The sequence below is a fragment of the Cricetulus griseus genome, chromosome 4 (genome assembly GCF_003668045.3).
Source record: "Cricetulus griseus strain 17A/GY chromosome 4, alternate assembly CriGri-PICRH-1.0, whole genome shotgun sequence".
Lineage (NCBI taxonomy): Eukaryota > Metazoa > Chordata > Mammalia > Rodentia > Cricetidae > Cricetulus > Cricetulus griseus.
Window position 1 is genome coordinate 169214179 of NC_048597.1, and position 17790 is coordinate 169231968.

A 17790-nucleotide genomic window follows, 5' to 3' on the forward strand; every position below is an offset into this window, starting at 1 on the left:
CAGCTGGACTATGAGAGACTGTTAAGCCACTCCACTCTTGAGGAGAAACCCCTTCCAAGAGTGAAAGGCAGAATCGAGGGCCCTGGCATTGGCAACTTGGCCTCTTCCTAAGGCATTAAATTATTTTTAGCCGGGCATGGTGGTGCACTCCTTTAGTCCCAGCCACTTGGAAGGCAGAGACAGGCAGATCTCTGAGTTCAAGGTCAGCCTGGTCTACAAAGTGAGTTCCAGGACAGCCAAGGCTACACAGAGAAACCCTGTCTCGGAAAAACTTTGTTTTTTTTTAATATTCTATTGTGTGTGTTGTATGCACCCCAGAACACGTGTGGTGATCAGAGAACAACTTGCTGGAGTGGGGTTCCCTTCACCCCGTGGAACCCAGGGATCTTCTTGCCCCACTGCTTCTGGTCTTAGAGGGCAGAAGGCCAGGCTCTTCCTCCCGCCCCCAGTGTGGGTGGGTCCTAGGATGCTGCGTGCTGAGAGAGGGTTTCCAGTGTGATAGTGTCCTCAATCCTCGACCTACTTACGCTATGCCCACTGAAGCCTGAGTATCTGAAAACCGGCCTGGCAGTCCTAGGCAGAAGGTGTCACCAAGCCCGCGGCGGGCAGGGAGGAGCTTCGGAGGGGAGGTGTCGAGCTGCGCTTCCGGCGGGCGGCGCTGGGGCCTTGCGGAGTCCCGCCCCGCTGCCCCTCGAGCGCCCCCCACTTCGCTTCGGCCCGGAACCTGCGCCCCGAACCAGGAAGCACCTGGCGGCGGGCGCGGGATGGCTGGGCCCGGCTGGGGTCTTCCTCGGCTGGACGGTTTCATCCTTACCGAGCGCCTGGGCAGTGGCACGTACGCCACGGTGTACAAGGCCTACGCCAAGGTGGGTGTGGGCGGGCCGTGCCCGAGGTGTCCCGGCGCCGGACACCCGGCTCTTGTGCCAGCAACCCCGGCTGGGTGACGGGCCGGCCGGAGCAGGAGAGAGGCGGCCACCTGGCCCCAGGCGGGTGGAAGAGGCTGGAGCTGACCGCCCCTCTTAGGTTTAAAAACAAACACACGCCAGCTTGCTCTGGAAGGGTGGGCGAAGACCTAGGGAACCTAGGTGTCAGCGGCTGAAGAACCGGCCCCCGCACGGAAGTCGCCTTAGGGGCTGGGAGGAGTCTGAGACCAGAATCCCAGGAGGCAGGACCAGTTAGAAGGCGGGGTGGCCAGCTCTTCCAATAGTGACTTTCCTTTTTCTGGCCACTCTAGAATGCACTGCTGTAGGTTAGAAACGGGGATGGAGAACACTTGCTGGGCTGGGAAGGCAGGATTCCAGAACCCGGATGCCTCATTGATTTGAGAAGGGGAAGCTGGGAAACTTGGAGGCCTGTGGAGAGCGGATAGACCCAGGCAGGGGGAAGTTTGCAGAGGGACCCAGAGACCCTCTATCCGCCCCATGGGACAGGCCCCCTCAAGACAGAGATCCCAAATTTCCTGTCCCACAGAAGGATACTCGGGAGGTGGTAGCCATAAAATGCGTGGCCAAGAAAAGTCTCAACAAGGCGTCTGTGGAAAACCTCCTGACTGAGATTGAGATCCTCAAGGGCATTCGGCACCCCCATATCGTACAGCTGAAAGACTTCCAGGTGTGAGCCTGGGGCGGGACTCCCTCCAAAGGAGGCTGGAGGAGGGACACTGCCTACAGCTGCCTCTTTACTTCCAACCACAGTGGGACAATGACAATATCTACCTTATCATGGAGTTCTGCGCAGGGGGTGACCTGTCTCGCTTCATCCATACCCGCAGGATCCTGCCTGAGAAGGTGGCTCGAGTTTTCATGCAGCAGCTGGGTAAAAGCCCACGGCACGCCCCGTGTTCTCTTCTCCCCTATCCCAGAGCTTTGCTGTTTCCCATGTCCCTAGCATCTGTGGAGAGTTCAGGCTCCCACACGTAGAACATGATGTAAGAACCTTGTAGAGTCTTCAGAGCCCAGTAGGTGGAACCCAAGTGCTTTAGTGAGGAAGAATGCAAAGTCCTAAAGGGCTTGGGCTTCTCAGGAGGCTCCTAGAAGGAAGGGGGGGGGGGGGGGAGGCGGGAGTCCGACGAAGTGTGCAACCAGCAGGCATTTGGGAAATCTCTTAGAAGTGGCGGAGTTCCAGGTGGTGGTGGCACATGCCTTTAATGGTGGCAGGAGCCTGTAGTGTATTCTGTTGACCAGCCAGGGCAAAACTGCAGTAACACAGCTGCAAGAGGGTAGATGGAGCCTGGGGCAGGGGGAGGCAGGTAGGAACTAGGCTGTGACTTACTTTCATGGGGCTGGCTCCCCAGCTAGTGCCCTGAAGTTCCTGCATGAACGAAACATCTCTCACCTGGATCTGAAGCCACAGAACATTCTGCTGAGCTCTTTGGAGAAGCCCCATCTGAAACTAGCAGGTCTGAGTTGGGAACAGCAGGGTGATGTTTTAGAGGGGGTAAACAGTGAGCTCCTTGCTGGGCTCCTGGCCGCCTAGTTCCTAGTGGGCCCTCTGTTAAGTCATTGGTGACAGGTCAGGAGATACAGGGCTGAGCCCATCACCAAAAGGTAGCATCCATTCTCAGACTGTACACACTTAAGTCCTGCAGTGTTGTCAGTAGAGTTAGGGATCACTCTGGGTCAGAGTCTGTCAGAGCCAGATCACTCTGGCTCAGTCTGGAAGTGATGCCAGTGTGTGACCAGCATCCAGGATCAGTCTGTGAGCAGGGACCCAATTTAATTTGTCATTAGGATTAGGACTCACTCAGCCTGGACAGCTGAGGCGAATATGGCAGCCGAAGGGTGGTGTGGCCTCTAATAAGATTTGAAAAAGAATGAACTTGAGTTTGGAGGCCTGAGAACATGACCTAGTTTAGTCCTGGGGGGCGGGGGCAGGGGGCTTTCAGTGCACATTGTGTTTTGAGATGGGCTTGTTTAAGAGGCTGTGTCACAAGGAGGGTTTCCACCCCAGAGGGTGATATAGGTTGAGTGCTGAGGGCCAATAGCCACAGGGTCACAGAAGTAACTGGAATTTGAGCCCTGTGCCTGGCCTCTTGCCTGCAGACTTTGGCTTTGCACAGCACATGTCCCCATGGGATGAGAAACATGTGCTTCGTGGCTCCCCACTCTACATGGCTCCTGAGATGGTGTGTCAGCGGCAGTATGATGCTCGTGTGGACCTCTGGTCTACGGGGGTCATCCTGTATGGTAAGACCTTTGTTCCCTAGCTCTTCACCCTGATTACTCTGTATTTGGGCAAGGCTTCTCTGGGCCACTCCTGGGTTTTAATGTAAATTGAGGAACCCAGGGCTCTACTCAGAGGGATTTTGGTTCCTTTCCCAGGGGTGAGTGAGGAGAGACTTAACCCTGTTTCCTTCCAGCCTCCCCTCTGCCTTCTTCCACAGAAGCCCTCTTTGGGAAGCCCCCTTTTGCCTCCAGATCATTCTCAGAGCTAGAAGAAAAGATTCGAAGCAATCGGGTTATTGAGGTGTGTCTTGCAGGGCATTGGCATCCACTGGGGATTGAAGGATTCAAAGCCCTAAGGTTTTTATTCCACTGGTACAGACTGCAGTCTAGGCTCCAAGCCTTTCATGGTGGTGGGGCATGGTCTGCAGTGGAAGCCTAGAGTCTGGTCCATTCCTGAAGATCTGGATCAGCCACAGCAGGAAATAAATGACCTCTGGGGAAAAGGCCATGATGAGCCAGACCCAGTCTTCTCATAGGCCAGGGCTAGAGGCAAGTTCCCATTTGATAGGGGCCTGGTAAAGGATGCTTAGCTCTCCTCCTGCTCATCACCAGGACCCGCCATGTTCTTTCCAGGTCTCAGATAATCCACTCACAAACATATACCCCTTACGGGAGTTCCTAAGGAACCTTGGGCTTTGGGCTCAGATGTCGGAACCCAGTGTGAAGTGGCCTTGATCTATTCCTCTGCAGCTCCCACTTCGGCCCCAACTCTCCTTAGACTGCCGTGACCTGCTGCAGCGGCTTCTAGAGCGGGACCCCAGCCGTCGAATCTCCTTCCAGGACTTCTTTGCCCACCCCTGGGTGGACCTGGAGCACATGCCCAGTGGGGAGAGCCTGGCACGAGCAGTAAGCAGACCGGTGGAGATAGGGTGGGCTGGGTCTCATTTGTCCACACTGGTGGTGAAATGGCCCACAGAAGCAGAGCTGGTGGGGTTCTGACTGTGGATCCTCCTACCCCCCAGACAGCCCTTGTGGTGGAGGCTGTGAAGAAGGACCAGGAGGGGGACACTGCTGCAGCCCTGTCACTGTACTGCAAGGCCCTGGACTTCTTTGTACCCGCCCTGCACTGTGAGGCCCAGACCATTCCTATAACCTGGGTGCAGAAGGGGCAGGAGTGGGGTCAGACTCCCCATTCAGTACGTTAGGGGAGATGATGCAGAAGATGAACCTGGAACTTGGTGTGTGAGGATTGCAGAGGGCTGACTGGGGGCAGGGGCTCCCATCCAGACTCCTCACATGAACCCTTCCCCTTCTGCAGACGAAGTGGATACCCAGCGGAAAGAGGCAATTAAGGCCAAGGTAGGGTGATCCCCCTAGGAGGAAATGGATGGCCATGGAAGGAGAGGACCCAGAGATCACAAGCCTCTGACAGATGGCACTCAGATTTGGAACCTCCTCCTCATAGGATAGGGCTGGGGGAAGGGTTGGGTCAGGTCATCTTGTTTGATGTCTGACCTGGGTAGTGTGAGGCAGTCACTGAGGACCAGAAGCAAACTTGGGTATGGGCACTGGCTAGGGGGACAGCCTTTAAGCCTCTTATTCTCTTACAGGTGGCACAATATGTGTCTCGGGCAGAGGAGCTCAAAGCCATTGTCTCCTCCTCCAATCAGGCCCTGCTAAGGCAGGGCACATCTGTCCAAGGCCTGCTGCGAGGTAGGCTTCAGTTCCTGATCCATGTTTAAGTCTTGGCAGGGAGACTGAGGTGGGCTTTGTGTGCAAAAACCACAGGCTGCTCCCCTCACCCTGAGCCTTTACTGTCATGTCAGAGATGGCCCGCGACAAGCCCCGCCTCCTCGCTGCCCTAGAAGTGGCCTCAGCTGCCATGGCCAAGGTTTGTGCTTACTGGGAGGAGTCCAGGTGGGATAGGAAGGAAATCAAGGGATAACATGGAATAGTGTTGCCCCTCTGGCTGTAGGAGGAAGAAGCTGGCAAGGAGCAGGATGCCCTGGACCTGTACCAGCACAGCCTCGGGGAGCTGCTGCTGTTGTTGGCAGGTAAGGCCCAGCACCATTTCTGCCCCTGCCACTGACTGCCCTGTCCTCACCATCTTCCCTCTCTTTACAGCAGAAGCCCCAGGCCGAAGGCGGGAGCTCCTTCACACAGAGGTACTCTGTGGGGATAGGAGTCAGGGAGGGTGTTTTCCTCTTTTTACTCAGCGTGTGTGTGTGTGTGTGTGTGTGTGTGTGTGTGTGTGTGTGTGTGTGTGTGTCCTCTTTAGGTTACATATGGAGTCCCCTGTTCTTGGGTATTCTAAGACCCAAGGCTAGGGCTCAGAATAGTGAAGTCAGTATTCACTCAGGACTTCAGGTCACTGGAAAAACCAAAAGTCTGCTGGCCTTCTGCAGTAGGGCCGGCTTCCTGAAGGAGGGAAGAAATAGAGGATCAGAGACAATGCATTCTAATGAGGCAGAGGACTCTAGGGAGCATCAGGGGTGAGGAGGCACTTGATTTGAAGCCCCCTCACTTCTGGACATGCCTTCTCTGGGCAGGTTCAAAACCTCATGGCTCGAGCTGAATACCTGAAAGAGCAGATCAAGGTGGGCATGGATGGGCCACACTGGGCAGTGGGTTGTGGGTTCTTCCTCTTTGTGGTGGTATGTTCACTGTGGCTTCTGAGTTTAGCTGGTCTGCCTTACCCTTTGCCCTACTTTACATCCCACAGATAAGGGAATCTCACTGGGAAGCTGAGACACTGGACAAAGAGGGGCTGTCGGAGTCTGTTCGTAGCTGTGAGTCCTGCCCTGGGGTCTGACAGCCCATAACAGGGTTATAGATTCTGCCTCTCTTGCCAGAGACCTAAGCCTGACTTCCCTTTCACCTCTCTTAGCTTGCACACTACAGTAACAACGGAAGGACTAGCGGATGGAACACAGGCCTAGAGAGAAGCTTTGTACCAACCCAGGTTCACACCTGTGCACCTGGGACCTTCCTGGATGAACACCTCCAAGATGGCCACATCCTAGTTCCCAGTGTTCCTCTGAACATTCTCCACTCCCGGAGGACATGGTGGCCAGTGTACTGTGCCGGGTGTACTAATCTCTGGGAGAATTACTTTAATATGACTTTGTTATTAGGTGACTGCTGGCCTAAGCCTGCTGGCTTCAGGACATCATCACACTGTGTTTTGCTCTGCAGAGAGGATATCATGCCTCTTCTGGGCACGTCTGTTTTGGTTTTTGTTTTTTGGGGGGAGGGTTTTTTTTTGTTTTTTGGGGCTGGTTTTTGTTTTGTTTTGTTTTTGTTTTTTTGTTTTTTTTTTTTTTGTTTGTTTTTCGAGACAGGGTTTCTCTGTGTAGCTTTGGAGCCTATCCTGGCACTTGCTCTGGAGACCAGGCTGGCCTCGAACTCACAGAGATCCTCCTGCCTCTGCCTCCTGAGTGCTGGGATTAAAGGCGTGCACCACCCACGCCTGGCACTTCTATTCTTTCCCTGCTACCAGGCAGCTGTCGTACTTGGGCCAGCCCTTCCTGGAAGCCTTTATTCAAACCCCACTCCCTTCTTGCACTGGAATGGACACTCCAATACCCCTCAGGGACTACCTGCCCTACAGTATGCACTCAGCCCTGCAGAACTCTCCAGTCTTCCTGGGAGTACACACCTGCCATCCTTTCAGTACTTACGACAATCCTTCATGCATGAAAGTCCTGTCCTTTGTAGGGGTGGGGCACATGTGAGAATTCCAGGCTTGTCCCTGCCTTGGCACAGAGGAGGGGTCCTCCTCTCTCCTACTTGCAGCCCTCTTTGGGGGGGAATATGCCACACTAGCCATATAGTGGGCCCTGTGCTATAGCGGGGGCTTGGCTGGGCCTGGGTCTTCCCTTCTGTCCTATTAAGCCATGGGTACTTCCACAGCTTATAACTGCTGTGAGCTAGAGTTGAATTTACATATCTGGAATTAGTAGAGGGTTTCTTTTTTATCCCCTACCCCCAAATCATTATCTTGTTTCAAATTTTTGTGTTGAAGGCTGATATTTGAATAAGGAACAAGGAAGCTATTCTGCACCAGATAACCCCAAACCACAATTGGTGAGGGTTTCTTTTTCATGTGTGTGTGTGTGGGGGGGTGTGGGTGTGTGTGGGTGTGTCAGGGGTTATTTCTAAAGTCAGAGACTTGGTGATTTCTAATCAATCATTCCACCCTTAACTGCCTCCTTAGGGCAAAGTGGAACATCCTCCTTGCTGGAAGCTGGATGTATGTAAAGAATGCATTTATTGTTTCTCTATTAAATTATTTTCCATACTTACATATCTCTTCTTGCCTTGGAAAAATGGGAAAAATGGCCCTGCTCCTAACTCAGGAAAAGCTGGGGAACCTGACTAGGGTGGTCCCAAAGGCAAATGACAGTTGCACATCTGCCTTTAGTCTCTGGGGATCCAAGAGTTCCTGCTGACTGCCACCTTCTCAGCCCACCACCAGTGTGTTGGGGGCAAGGGTGCACAGGCCTGGGAGTCCAGCCATGCCCTTGCTCTGCATACCTCAGATTATGGCAGATGACAAGCCATCTAAAACACTCCTCTCTCTCTACACCATCCCACACTGCACACTCCATGTCCTATTCATGTCCCAGGCCTTTCATTCCCCCATGATCTGGGCAAGTGAGTGAGCAGCAACCTGGATTTTAGGAAAAGGGAATCTTTTAGGGTTTCTTCTTCTCATTCCTAGTCCCCCAAAGATCTCTTGACTGGGGTAATTTCCAACAGTCTCTTGCCTCAATGATTCTTGGCCTATGACCATGATACAGGAGGGGCCAAGTCAGAAAGCATGAATTTTCTTTTAAGTCTTTGGCCTAGCCATTGGGGGGCAGTGTGGACCAGTGTTCTAGAGGGCAGAAGGAGCTGCTGAAGTCCTTGTCCAAATGCTTGAATTGTAAAATTAGGTTATTGTTTAGCCTTTATAAGGTAGTGTATTAAGGTCTGGTATATTGCATGAGGGCAATAAAGTTATTTTCAGATGTAGGGAGAAATACATACTTCAGATTTTCTCTGGAAATGGAGCAGATAAAAAGTTTCAGTAAGAAAAATTAGGGAAAGGAAGGAGAGGATGAATGGAGAAGAATGGCTGGGAGGGAGACAGGATAACAGGATGGGTGACGCCCACAGAAGGGTAAGCAGAGGGGCATCATGTCTTTAGAGCGTTGTTTAGTGTGGTAGCTGCACTGGCCAGCTGTCTACAAACAGGGGCCTGAAATTCAATACAGGTGGACCTGCATGGGACACACAATACAGGAAGGACATGGGAGTCTGAGGCTCTGGGAAGGACTTCTCCTAGGTGTTGAATTGGTGTCCTCTGGGGCAGTCCTGTTGCTAAGCCACCTATGAAGCAGTTGAGTAGTATAGGTGCTGGAGCAAGGTGGGAGTGGGCTCCAGAGAACTTTTCTAGTGGCACAGGCCTAAAGGAAGCTTAAGATCTGTTTTTCAAACATTTTTCATTTGAAAGGTGGAGAATTGCTGCCACTTTGTACCTTCAAGGCTTTAAAAAATGTCCATCCTGGAGCTCTATCCCCTGTCCTCCCAGCTCTACTCACCCAATACCAGACTGAGCCAAGGACAGCACCTGGGCCTGGAACTCCCAATTTCCCAAGGGCCAGCCCTTAGAGGAGCATATAAGCCTTTGGAATAGACCAAGGGACCCAGGTATCTTTGGGCCCAACCTGCAACCCTCTGCCTTTCTCTCTCTCTCTCTCTCTCTCTCTCTCTCTCTCTCTCTCTCTCTCTCTCTCTCTCTCTTTCTTTCTTTTTCCTACTGGGGATATAGGAAAAGAGATACAGTCTTAGTTCATGAAGGTTATCTGGAAGGACTCAAGCCCCAGAAGCCAAGTTGCTGTCCCAGGCTTCCCTAAGAGGGATATGGCCCCCACTATGAAGCTGAGACAGGAGGGGTGAGGCACAGCAATGACCACTTTTCTCCGTAGTAATATCTACACTATCAAGCTATCACTTCAAATACCAAACACACAGAGACATAGAAACAAAGCTGTGTCCAAGCTCACATGTAGGCCTACATTTATGGTTATGGAAATGCAGGCACAGGTATTGCTGAGTGAGGCAGAGGCAGCGTTGGTACTGCTACACCCCTAGACCCACTCCAGTGCCTCCCCACACCTCACACAATCTATGGGATTAGCAATGTCTGGCAGTCACAGGGTCAGGGGCAGGATAATGGGCTCCACAGCTCTCCAGCCCTGTTGCAACCTCAGCTCTGTGGGACAGAAGACAGAAGCTCCTGCCTCCCAGTACTGAGCTGAGCGTCAGCTGGGTCAATAGGCACTGTCAGGAGCTCAGCTGGACAAGTGAATATGCCCCAGATGTCCCCAGTGCCTGCCTAGGGCTTCCAGTGTCTACAGAGGGACCATCTGGCTGTTGGGAGAAAGGGAGATCCCGCACATTCCAAACCCTGGCCACCCTCCCCACCCCTGCCCTGGGAAACAGCTGGCCTTAGAAAGTCACTTGTTATTTCTGCACTCCTCTTCCCACTGGGAACTGGGCCTGAGCTGCCTGGGTGGGTGGGAAGCAGGAAAAGCAGACTAGAGGCCCCTTAGGTAGGGTTCTGAGGTGCCACTAATTTCTCTGCAATCCTGTGTGTTGTAGAGCCAGAGACCTTGATGTGTACGCTGTGGGGTGAGAGGAACAGGCTATGTATTTTGATCTCCCCTGTCCTGAGATATTCTTCCCTGAAATCCCTGCACAATTTTGTGAATTCTCATTTTTCTTTAAGATATCTACACTTGCTGGGGGTGGAGGTCAGGAAGTAAGAACTGGGGCGAGAAAGACACTGTTTCATCATCTCTGGACATTTCCTGTGTCCTGCACGGGAAAGAAGGAAAAAGGGAGAAAGCACAAGGATGGGAGGGAAAGAGAAGGCCTGAGGCTCTGTTACAAGGGAAATGATGGAGGCATGGCTTCCTTTGTGGTCTTTACTTCGTATCTGATGGGTGGACCAGTCCTGGAGTATGTGACTATATTAAATAGGAGTGGAAACAGGATGGGAGAGCTGGAGCTTGAGTTGGCTACGCCCAGGGCCCGTACAGAAGACGGCTCCAGCTTGGCTGGGTTAGCCGCTCTCTGTGAAGGGCGTGGAGCCAAGAATGAGGATGGTATTGGGGGATGCAGATGAGCTCATGGATGGACAGAAAAATCCAGTAGTACATCTGACAAAGATGGGGGTGGGGCTCAGCCTGGCCACCTTACCTATTTTTGCCTGAGCTTTAGACTGGTTCCTTTGCCCTGGAGCCTCCTTTTACTCTATTCCAGGGACACAAGAGACAGGTCAGGGACTCATGGAGTTCCTGGGATGTGAGTGGGGAAATCATTGGGGAGGCAGAGGCCCCTTCCATTTAACCTCGGGGCCCAAAACAGCCCTGCTTTGACAGGGTTCAGTGAGTGCCCCCAAGCACCCCTACCACCTGACCTGCCATGCTGGCCTCCTTCTCAGCCAGCAAAGCACTGAGGGGGAAGGGGTTGTCCAATTCCATTAGGCAGAAGGCCCCTGAGGGTGGAGGCCTGACGTGGACCCTGCTGTTGATGCTGCTGAGGCAGCCCAAGCTCCCCCCACCCCCAGCTCAGGGCTCCTCTGGGAAGGTCAGAGAAGGTTTTGTCCAGTGGCTTCTAAGCCCTTCCCCAGGGGGTGGACCAGGAGCATGGCAGAGACTCTCTAGGATGTTCAAAGGATGCCCAGTGTGACAGCCCCGAGAACCACCCCCCATTTCTACTCTCATTTTATTGGGGCCTAGATCCCTTCTGTCCGAATCCCTTAATTTCCCTTCCTCTGTCGTCCACCTCAACATTACCTGCTCTCCCTTGTTCTTATTTTACAGGGAGACCTAATGGAAACTTTGCACTTGAAAACCAGCTGCTTTTCCTGCCTGTAATAGTGATGGCTTCCCCAAAGGCTAGCACTTAGATGGCAAGGCCAGGAGGCACCAGGTGCCTGTGGCACTGCCTTAGCAAGCTCCTGGGATGACCCACTGAGCAGCTATTTGGAACTTGCAAAACACCATCCCCCACCCTGCCTGCCAGCCACCAGAGAGTGTGATGACATTTGGAATCTTCATTTAAGAAAAACATTTCTCTCTTCTGATTCCTTACTAAAGTCATACACAGTGTTGCTGCACATTTGTAATCCTAGCACTAGGGAGGCTAAATCAGGAAGATTAAAGTTCCAGACTAGCCTGGGCTAGATAGTGAGATCCCCTCTCAAATACAAAGGGGATGAGGAGATGGTTCCATGGTTAAGAGCACTGGCTGCCCTTCCAGACACAGATTCAATTCCCAGTACCCACAGCAACTCAAAACCACGTGTAGCTTCAGTTCCAGGGGTATCTGACGCCTTCTGGCCTCCTTGGTCACCAGGCACACCCATGGTGCACATACATATTTGCAGACAATCACTCATACACATAAAATAATAAAATCAAATTAAAGTTGAAAACACCAAACATAGAAGGTGAGGATGCAGCCCAGTTGGTAAAAGTGCTTGCCTAACATGCACAAAGCCCTTGGTTAGATTCCAAGAACAGTCTAAACTGGGTATGGTGGCCCATTCCTGTAATCAAGGTACTGAGGAAGTGGAGGCAAGGTCATCACCACGTACGTAGCAGTTTGAGGCCATACATGAGACTGTGTCTCAAACAAAACAAAGTAACATTAATTCCAACCAACCAACCAACACACACACACACACACACACACACACAGAGAGAGAGAGAGAGAGAGAGAGAGAGACAGACAGACAGACAGACAGACAGACAGACAGACAGACAGAGAACATAATCTCTTTGAGGACACCAGCTTCCCACCTCAGGCTACCTCTCTACCAGGTGCCAGAAACTAATGCTGCCTTCACCAGTGGGTGTCATTTAGGGCAGCATGACTGCTGGTCCTTCCACCTCTGTTATTTTAAAGAATGTGTCCGAATAGCTCTGTGGTAGAGCACTTGCCTTAGTATGCAGTGTGTGAGGCCCTGGGTCCCCAGCACTACCAAGGGGGAAAAAAACCAAAAACAAATAGCCACTCTTTGAAACCCATATTATTATTCTTGGGGAAGAGAACTCTTCATTTTCCCAAGAGCAACACAGGCTCAGAGAAGCAAAGGACTTACTTAAGGACACACAGCAGTGCCAGGCAGGAGCATGGTGATTCTTTCTTCTCTCTGTTTCATTCTCCATGTCTTAGGTGAGGGGACACTACAGGACAGGTGTCAGAGACAGCCCTCTCTCTAACCTCAGGAAACACCAAAAAGCCCCACCTTCCCATGCACCTCTCCATCCAGCTGGCTGCCACACCCTCCTCTAACTCTCATCTAGCCCACAGTGCCTCTGCTTTCCTCAGTGAAGTCCCTGCCCTCATGGACAGTGCTGAGAGAGCACTCTTCTAGGTGCTGACACTAAAGAGTGGGTCCCACAGAAGCCCCATTTTCTCGTTCCTCTCCTAGGGCCCTCTGAAGCTGCAGATGAAGAGGTAGAGGGTACCCCTCCAAGAGCAGGCCTGGGGCCTGTGAACTCTAAGTCAGCAGGAAGTGGGAAGATAGTCATGCCATTTAGAATTTTTATTTTTCCACTGAACGAGAAGAGGAAATTCCAACTATGGAATCCAGAGAATTCTACAGGAACAGAACAAAATTTGGCTGGGCCCTGGGCCCAGAGAAGGTCTGGAGCTGTTTGAGCTACTGTTCAGTGCCAGCTCCATCCTTGGCACTCCGCCCCTCACACAGCATTGCTCCATTCCCAGAGCCCACAGTGGCAGCTGTGTGATGCTGTGGCTGCAGCTGCTGCCCTGCCCAAGAAGGGATGTGGGCTCTGTTCTGAGTGGCCAGGGATGCCAATCAGGAGAGAATTTTAGAAATCACTCAGTCCATCCCCATTTTACAGATGATGAGATGAAACCCAGGAGGAGCAGCTCTAGGATGATAAAGGTGGGACTAGGAACAGGCCTCCTGTGTGCCCAGAGTCCCTCTGAGCATCCAAGAGCTGGTGTCTGGAGGGCTGGGCATCCGAGGGATGTGTGTCTATGTGTGCCAGGATGTATCTGTGGCAAATGAGCCAGGGCTTCTGTGTCCTTCTGTGAGTGCTCTTGTGTGAAAGAACAGGGGGCTGTACCCAGAGAGGGTTGGGCTAATCCTATCAACTTGGGAAACTTTCCAGGCAGAAGAGGGACAGAGGGAAGAATGGGAACTTGGCAATAGAGAGGGAGAGTCAGAGCCTGGGCTGGGTGAGAAGTCTCTGGGGCTAGGCTGGGTGGGTCAGGGGGAAAAAGCCCAAGATGGAATGGAGGTATCTGGAAGTTGAGACACTCTCTTAGCCCTCATGTGAGACCAGCCCTCTGGCCACCCAGAGGCAACCCCAGGGGAAGTGGTCACATGATGTGGCACTTCTCAGCTGATTGCTTGAGGTCTCCTAGTGTAGTTTGGGCCTTGTCCTTGAGTGAGCTGAGGTCCAAGCCAGGGAGGCTGGCCAGCTGCCCCAGCACAGAGGCCTTATCCTCCTCTTCCTCTGTGTCCTCCTCGATCATCTTGGCTAACTCCCGAGGCAGCTCCACGTCTCCACCTGCCAGCTGGATCTGGCTTTCATCTGTTTCGTTCTGAAGGGAAGAGAGATGAGTCAAGGGTGGAGGTCTAGGAGGACCTAGAAGGCTGAAGGCTGGGTTCTGGGGCCCTGGATTCGTGGAGGCCATATTCCAGTAAGGTCAGCATCTGCCCCCACATCTGAGTCAAGCCTTCCATAGGTGGATGTGGAGACTTTGCACTTTCAAACCTTGCAGCTTTTTGCACGGCCTTACTCACCTGAGATACTGAAGGACTAGCAGAGAGACTAAAAAGGAAAATGTCACTCTGTTATGGCCAGCTGAGTCATGTGTTGACTGTGGCTAACCACACTGACTGGCACAACAAAAATAGTGATGAGTACCTTATATCAATCAATACCTAGTCTATGGTTGACAGCAAACTAGGTGCTTTTAATTTTTTTATTATATTATTTATGTGTATGTATGTGCATGTGTGTGGGGGCACCCATGGAGGCCTGAAGAGGGCTTCAGACCCCTGAAGCTGGGGTCTGTTGTGAGTTTCTGTTGTGCATGCTGGGAACTAAACTCCAGTCTTCTACAAGAGCAACAAGTGGTTTTAACCACAGAGACATCTCTCTAGCATCAAGAATGCTTTTACTTTTTGCAACTAAAAAATATCTAGGAAATTGTCAGCAATGGTGATGCACACCTTTAATCCAAGCAGGCAGACAGAGGCAGGTGGATCTCTGAGTTTGAGGTCAGCCTGATCTACAGAGCTACAAAGCAAATTCCAGGGCTACACAAAGAAACCCTGTCTCAAAACAAAACAAACAAACAAAAATAAAAAAAACAAAACTAGGAGAAGCCAGAAGTGGTGACAAATATCTTTAATTCTAGCACTTGGGAGACAAAGGCCAGGGAATCTCTGAGTTCAAAGACAGCCTGATCTACCATTACAAGTTCCAGGCCAGCCAGGGCAACATAATGAGACATGTCTCAAAACAAACGAACAAAAACTAGGAAAAAAGTGAGAAGTGGCCCACATCTGTGATCTCAGAACTCAGAAGTGGAAGCAGAAGGGTCAGGAGTTCAAGGCCATCCTCAGCAACATGGGACCTGTCATCTCTACTTTACTTGCCAAATTGAAAAAAAAAAAAAGACTCAGAGATTTTAAACAATTTGCCTAAGATCATACAAGTAGGAAGGGAAGTGGTAAGCTAGATTCAGACCTGTCACTTATTCCACTTCCTGTACTCCTTTTGCACCTACTGAGAGCCACCATACTCCCCTAGGCCTCTGGGGAGTCTTCTCCTGTGTAACTACACAGTTGCAAGTCTTTCTTGGCTACTAGACTCAAAATTCCCTTATGGCAGAGTAATGTCTCTTACATGTTTAGTGTAAGCATTTGAGCCATGACCCCATTGCTACCTGTACTTTCAAAAATGCAGACTTTCTGAACCAGATTTGCCTTTGAGAGACTTATGAGAAGTCAGTGGCAGCCAGGATCTCAGTAAACACTTGTTAGATGGGTAAATGTGATACAACATATTTGATCTCTGAACCCAAGTAGAAAATCAAGGCCAAGGTTACGGCACCCTACTCCTTGGAATCTAGAACAGCAGCTCTGGGCACACAAAGGTGATATTCTGGGAAGTGGCTTGTCCCATGTAGAAGTAGCACATTGGTATCTAAGGCTACAGCGTCTTGGGGAGCATGGAGTAGGGCTTCCTGAGACAAAGACAGGCTAAGGGGGTACTTTGTTCTTTGTATGTAGACCCTATATCTTGGAAAGTAGCCTGAGGACTGGAGCTGAACTTTCACCCAGTGGCTGTTATGACATTAGGAGTCTCTTAGTCTCCCTGAGCTCAGTTTCCTCTTTCACACATGAAGTGACAATTACCTAGCAGCTTTATTGAGACGGTCAGGTGAGGACATGAAGGTTTAGTACCTAGTGCACAGAAAGGAGTCATATTCTCTCCTCCTGCCAGCTCTCCGAATGTATTCAACAGCCACATAAGAGCTCACCCCTTTACATAATCATCTTTATGGGCCAGCATTGACCCAGGTTGGAGAGATGAAAGTGAAGGAAAGAAGAACTGACTCTACAAACACAAGCCTGTAAGCTTCCAAAGGCCCAGGATCTGTCTCAGCTCCGAGTATGTGAATGAATGAAGGAGTGAGTGAAAAAATGAGTAAGAAAAGGAAAAATGGGCTGAGAGTTAAGGGGCCCTGAGGAAGTCCAGCTCCCAGTGCTCAGGGTCCCAGGAGCACCTCACAATTTAGGCCCTGGATACCTTGGGCAGACGGTATTTGTCTCTGAAGTGACTCCGCAGTGTGGCCCGTTCTGCCTTCCTCTGTGTGAACTGTGCATCTCGCTCCATCCTGCGTGGGAAAAGGACACCAGTTGGGAAGATGCCTCAGGGGTTGAGAGAAGGTATGGGCTGTCTGCAAAGGAAGGGCTAAAATGGTCTGGAAGACCTGGGAAAGGCTGTATGGGTTCTCCAAGCCTCAGCTGGTCTGTGCCCAGTCATCTCAGACTGGCCGGCTTAGCTTTGTTAACCAGCCATCACAATGTCCTTTCTCTGTATTCTTTACTCCTGCCAAGGGACAGAGTTGACTGGGTGGCAGTCCCTCTCTCTCTTTCTCTCTCTCTCTGAAGATCCTAATACATGTCCTTTGCAATCTCTGACTGGGGTCTGTCATTCCTTCTCTGATAAGCTGTGTGAAGGGGGCAGTGAAGGTATACGTGCAAGGATGTGTGTGTGTGTGGGGGGGGGTACTCTGGACTTAGCCCATGGCTCCACTGCCACTTTTGATATGTCCTTCAGTAAATCACTTACCTTCCTCTTTTGTAAAGTGGGGCTGAAACTTTGCAACTCACAAAACTACAAGGATTCAATAAAATGACAATAGTTGTTAGCATTTCATGAAGATTTGCCATGTGCCAGGTGCTGTACTAAAAGGATTAACATGCATGAAGTCATTCAGCTTTCAGGAATATATAAAGCGTGTATTGTGATTAACACTCCCATTTTCCAGAAGGGGAAAGGAGTCACAGAAATGCTAAGTGACTTTCTTAAAGTTACTCAGCTAATAAGCAAAACGAGGCTCTGAGCCAAGCAGCCTCACCTCAAAATCCAGACTCTAGCTCACTCTGTCTCTACTCCACCCTAGAACTTCTGCACACAGTAGGTTCAGTATCTACTAATAGCCAAATTGTGGACATGTCCCTGAGACTCTGTGCCCTGCCTGATGAAAAGCACTTTTCTTACAGCCTCGGGCTCAGAGGAGCCCCAGTTGGAAGACAGGCGGTTAAGACCAGATCGGATTAAGGGATTAACTATTTCACCAGAGCTGCACGTGCACCTCTGCGCCCCCCCCGCCCCCCCCCACACTCATCACCCTATCACCCTTCCCCCAACTCCCCTGGGTCAGAGGATGAAGCTGGAACAGGGTCCTGGGTTTTAAATGGGATGGTTGTGAAAGTAGCCCACAGGGCACCTCCCGTCCTCTTACCATGTTTAGGAGATGTAAAGGGGAGCTCTGACCCAGGGGTGGGCATAGCAGCGGTAGTGTATTTGTGTGCAGGTCGCAGGAGCGAAGAAGGAATTCCACTTACTTCTCCTCCACCAGTTGCTTCTGATACTCCTCGTACTCTTCTCGGCTCATGCCCTGTGCTTCGGCTGCAGACTTGTCTCCATCCCCCTTGTCCTCGCCGCCCCCCAGGCTCCCGGTGAGGTTCTTCAGCTGGCCACCCACCATGGTCTTCACCATGAACGCCATGGTCTTCTCTGGCCACTGTACCAGGCGCCTGGTTCGTCGGCGCCTACTTCAGCACTAAGTCCCAGGGACAGCTCCGGCGGCGAGCTCGCGTCCCACGCTTTGCGCGCCACCCCTACTTTCCCAAACCCCTCCTCACGGGATGAGGGGGAATGGGAGGGGGCATGCACGGGGCTGAGAAGCCTGGACCACGTGCCCGCTCATCACTCCCGCCTTTCCCACGTGCCTCCTTTAGCGCCAGCCAAGCTCTGCTGGCTACTGCTGACAGCTGATTAGGGCTTATGGT

The 17790-nt window shown here is 51.6% G+C and overlaps 2 protein-coding genes and 1 long non-coding RNA gene across 6 annotated transcripts; 2 read left to right on the forward strand and 1 right to left on the reverse strand.

Annotated features, from left to right (window-relative positions):
• Positions 1 to 667: 667 nt before the first annotated feature.
• Positions 668 to 6503, forward strand: Ulk3 (unc-51 like kinase 3). 4 transcript variants are annotated; one of them, XM_027414958.2, is made up of 16 exons: positions 668 to 866; positions 1471 to 1611; positions 1695 to 1815; positions 2294 to 2398; positions 3042 to 3185; positions 3359 to 3465; positions 3915 to 4070; positions 4187 to 4292; positions 4483 to 4523; positions 4775 to 4877; positions 4991 to 5055; positions 5140 to 5218; positions 5292 to 5329; positions 5714 to 5761; positions 5887 to 5953; positions 6052 to 6503. In XM_027414958.2, the coding sequence occupies exons 1-16, from the start codon at positions 765 to 767 to the stop codon at positions 6066 to 6068; spliced, it is 1440 nt and encodes a 479-aa protein (XP_027270759.1). In that variant the 5' UTR covers positions 668 to 764; the 3' UTR covers positions 6069 to 6503. The 4 variants fall into 4 exon arrangements, with proteins under 4 accessions (XP_027270759.1, XP_027270758.1, XP_027270761.1 ...); XM_027414957.2 differs by having other exon boundaries at positions 670 to 866; positions 5289 to 5329; positions 6052 to 6502; XM_027414960.2 differs by having other exon boundaries at positions 670 to 866; positions 3386 to 3465; positions 5289 to 5329; positions 6052 to 6502.
• A 26-nt stretch (positions 6504 to 6529) lies between these two features.
• On the forward strand, positions 6530 to 7468 carry LOC103164492. Its single transcript, XR_003485185.2, has 2 exons — positions 6530 to 7250; positions 7381 to 7468. It is a non-coding gene; the product is annotated as an uncharacterized LOC103164492 (long non-coding RNA).
• Positions 7469 to 12904: 5436 nt separating this feature from the next.
• Cplx3 (complexin 3) lies at positions 12905 to 17507 on the reverse strand. Its single transcript, XM_027414984.2, has 3 exons — positions 17344 to 17507; positions 16019 to 16106; positions 12905 to 13799 (listed from the first exon to the last, which is right to left on the reverse strand). Exons 1-3 carry the CDS (start codon positions 17505 to 17507, stop codon positions 13575 to 13577), a joined length of 477 nt encoding a protein of 158 aa, XP_027270785.1. The 3' UTR covers positions 12905 to 13574.
• Positions 17508 to 17790: the final 283 nt, after the last annotated feature.

What these genes read in the sequence shown, in the direction of transcription:
- Ulk3 (XM_027414957.2), top strand. Translation starts at nt 765, where the DNA reads ATGGCTGGGCCCGGCTGGGGTCTTCCTCGGCTGGACGGTTTCATCCTT. An exon ending in AAGAGGCAATTAAGGCCAAG is followed by an intron (nt 4,524 to 4,774) that starts GTAGGGTGATCC and finishes ATTCTCTTACAG; the next exon opens with GTGGCACAATATGTGTCTCG. An exon ending in TGTCCAAGGCCTGCTGCGAG is followed by an intron (nt 4,878 to 4,990) that starts GTAGGCTTCAGT and finishes CTGTCATGTCAG; the next exon opens with AGATGGCCCGCGACAAGCCC.
- Cplx3 (XM_027414984.2), bottom strand. Translation starts at nt 17,507, where the DNA reads ATGGCGTTCATGGTGAAGACCATGGTGGGTGGCCAGCTGAAGAACCTC. An exon ending in AAGCAACTGGTGGAGGAGAA is followed by an intron (nt 16,107 to 17,343) that starts GTAAGTGGAATT and finishes TTTCCCACGCAG; the next exon opens with GATGGAGCGAGATGCACAGT. An exon ending in ACAAATACCGTCTGCCCAAG is followed by an intron (nt 13,800 to 16,018) that starts GTATCCAGGGCC and finishes TCTTCCCTTCAG; the next exon opens with AACGAAACAGATGAAAGCCA.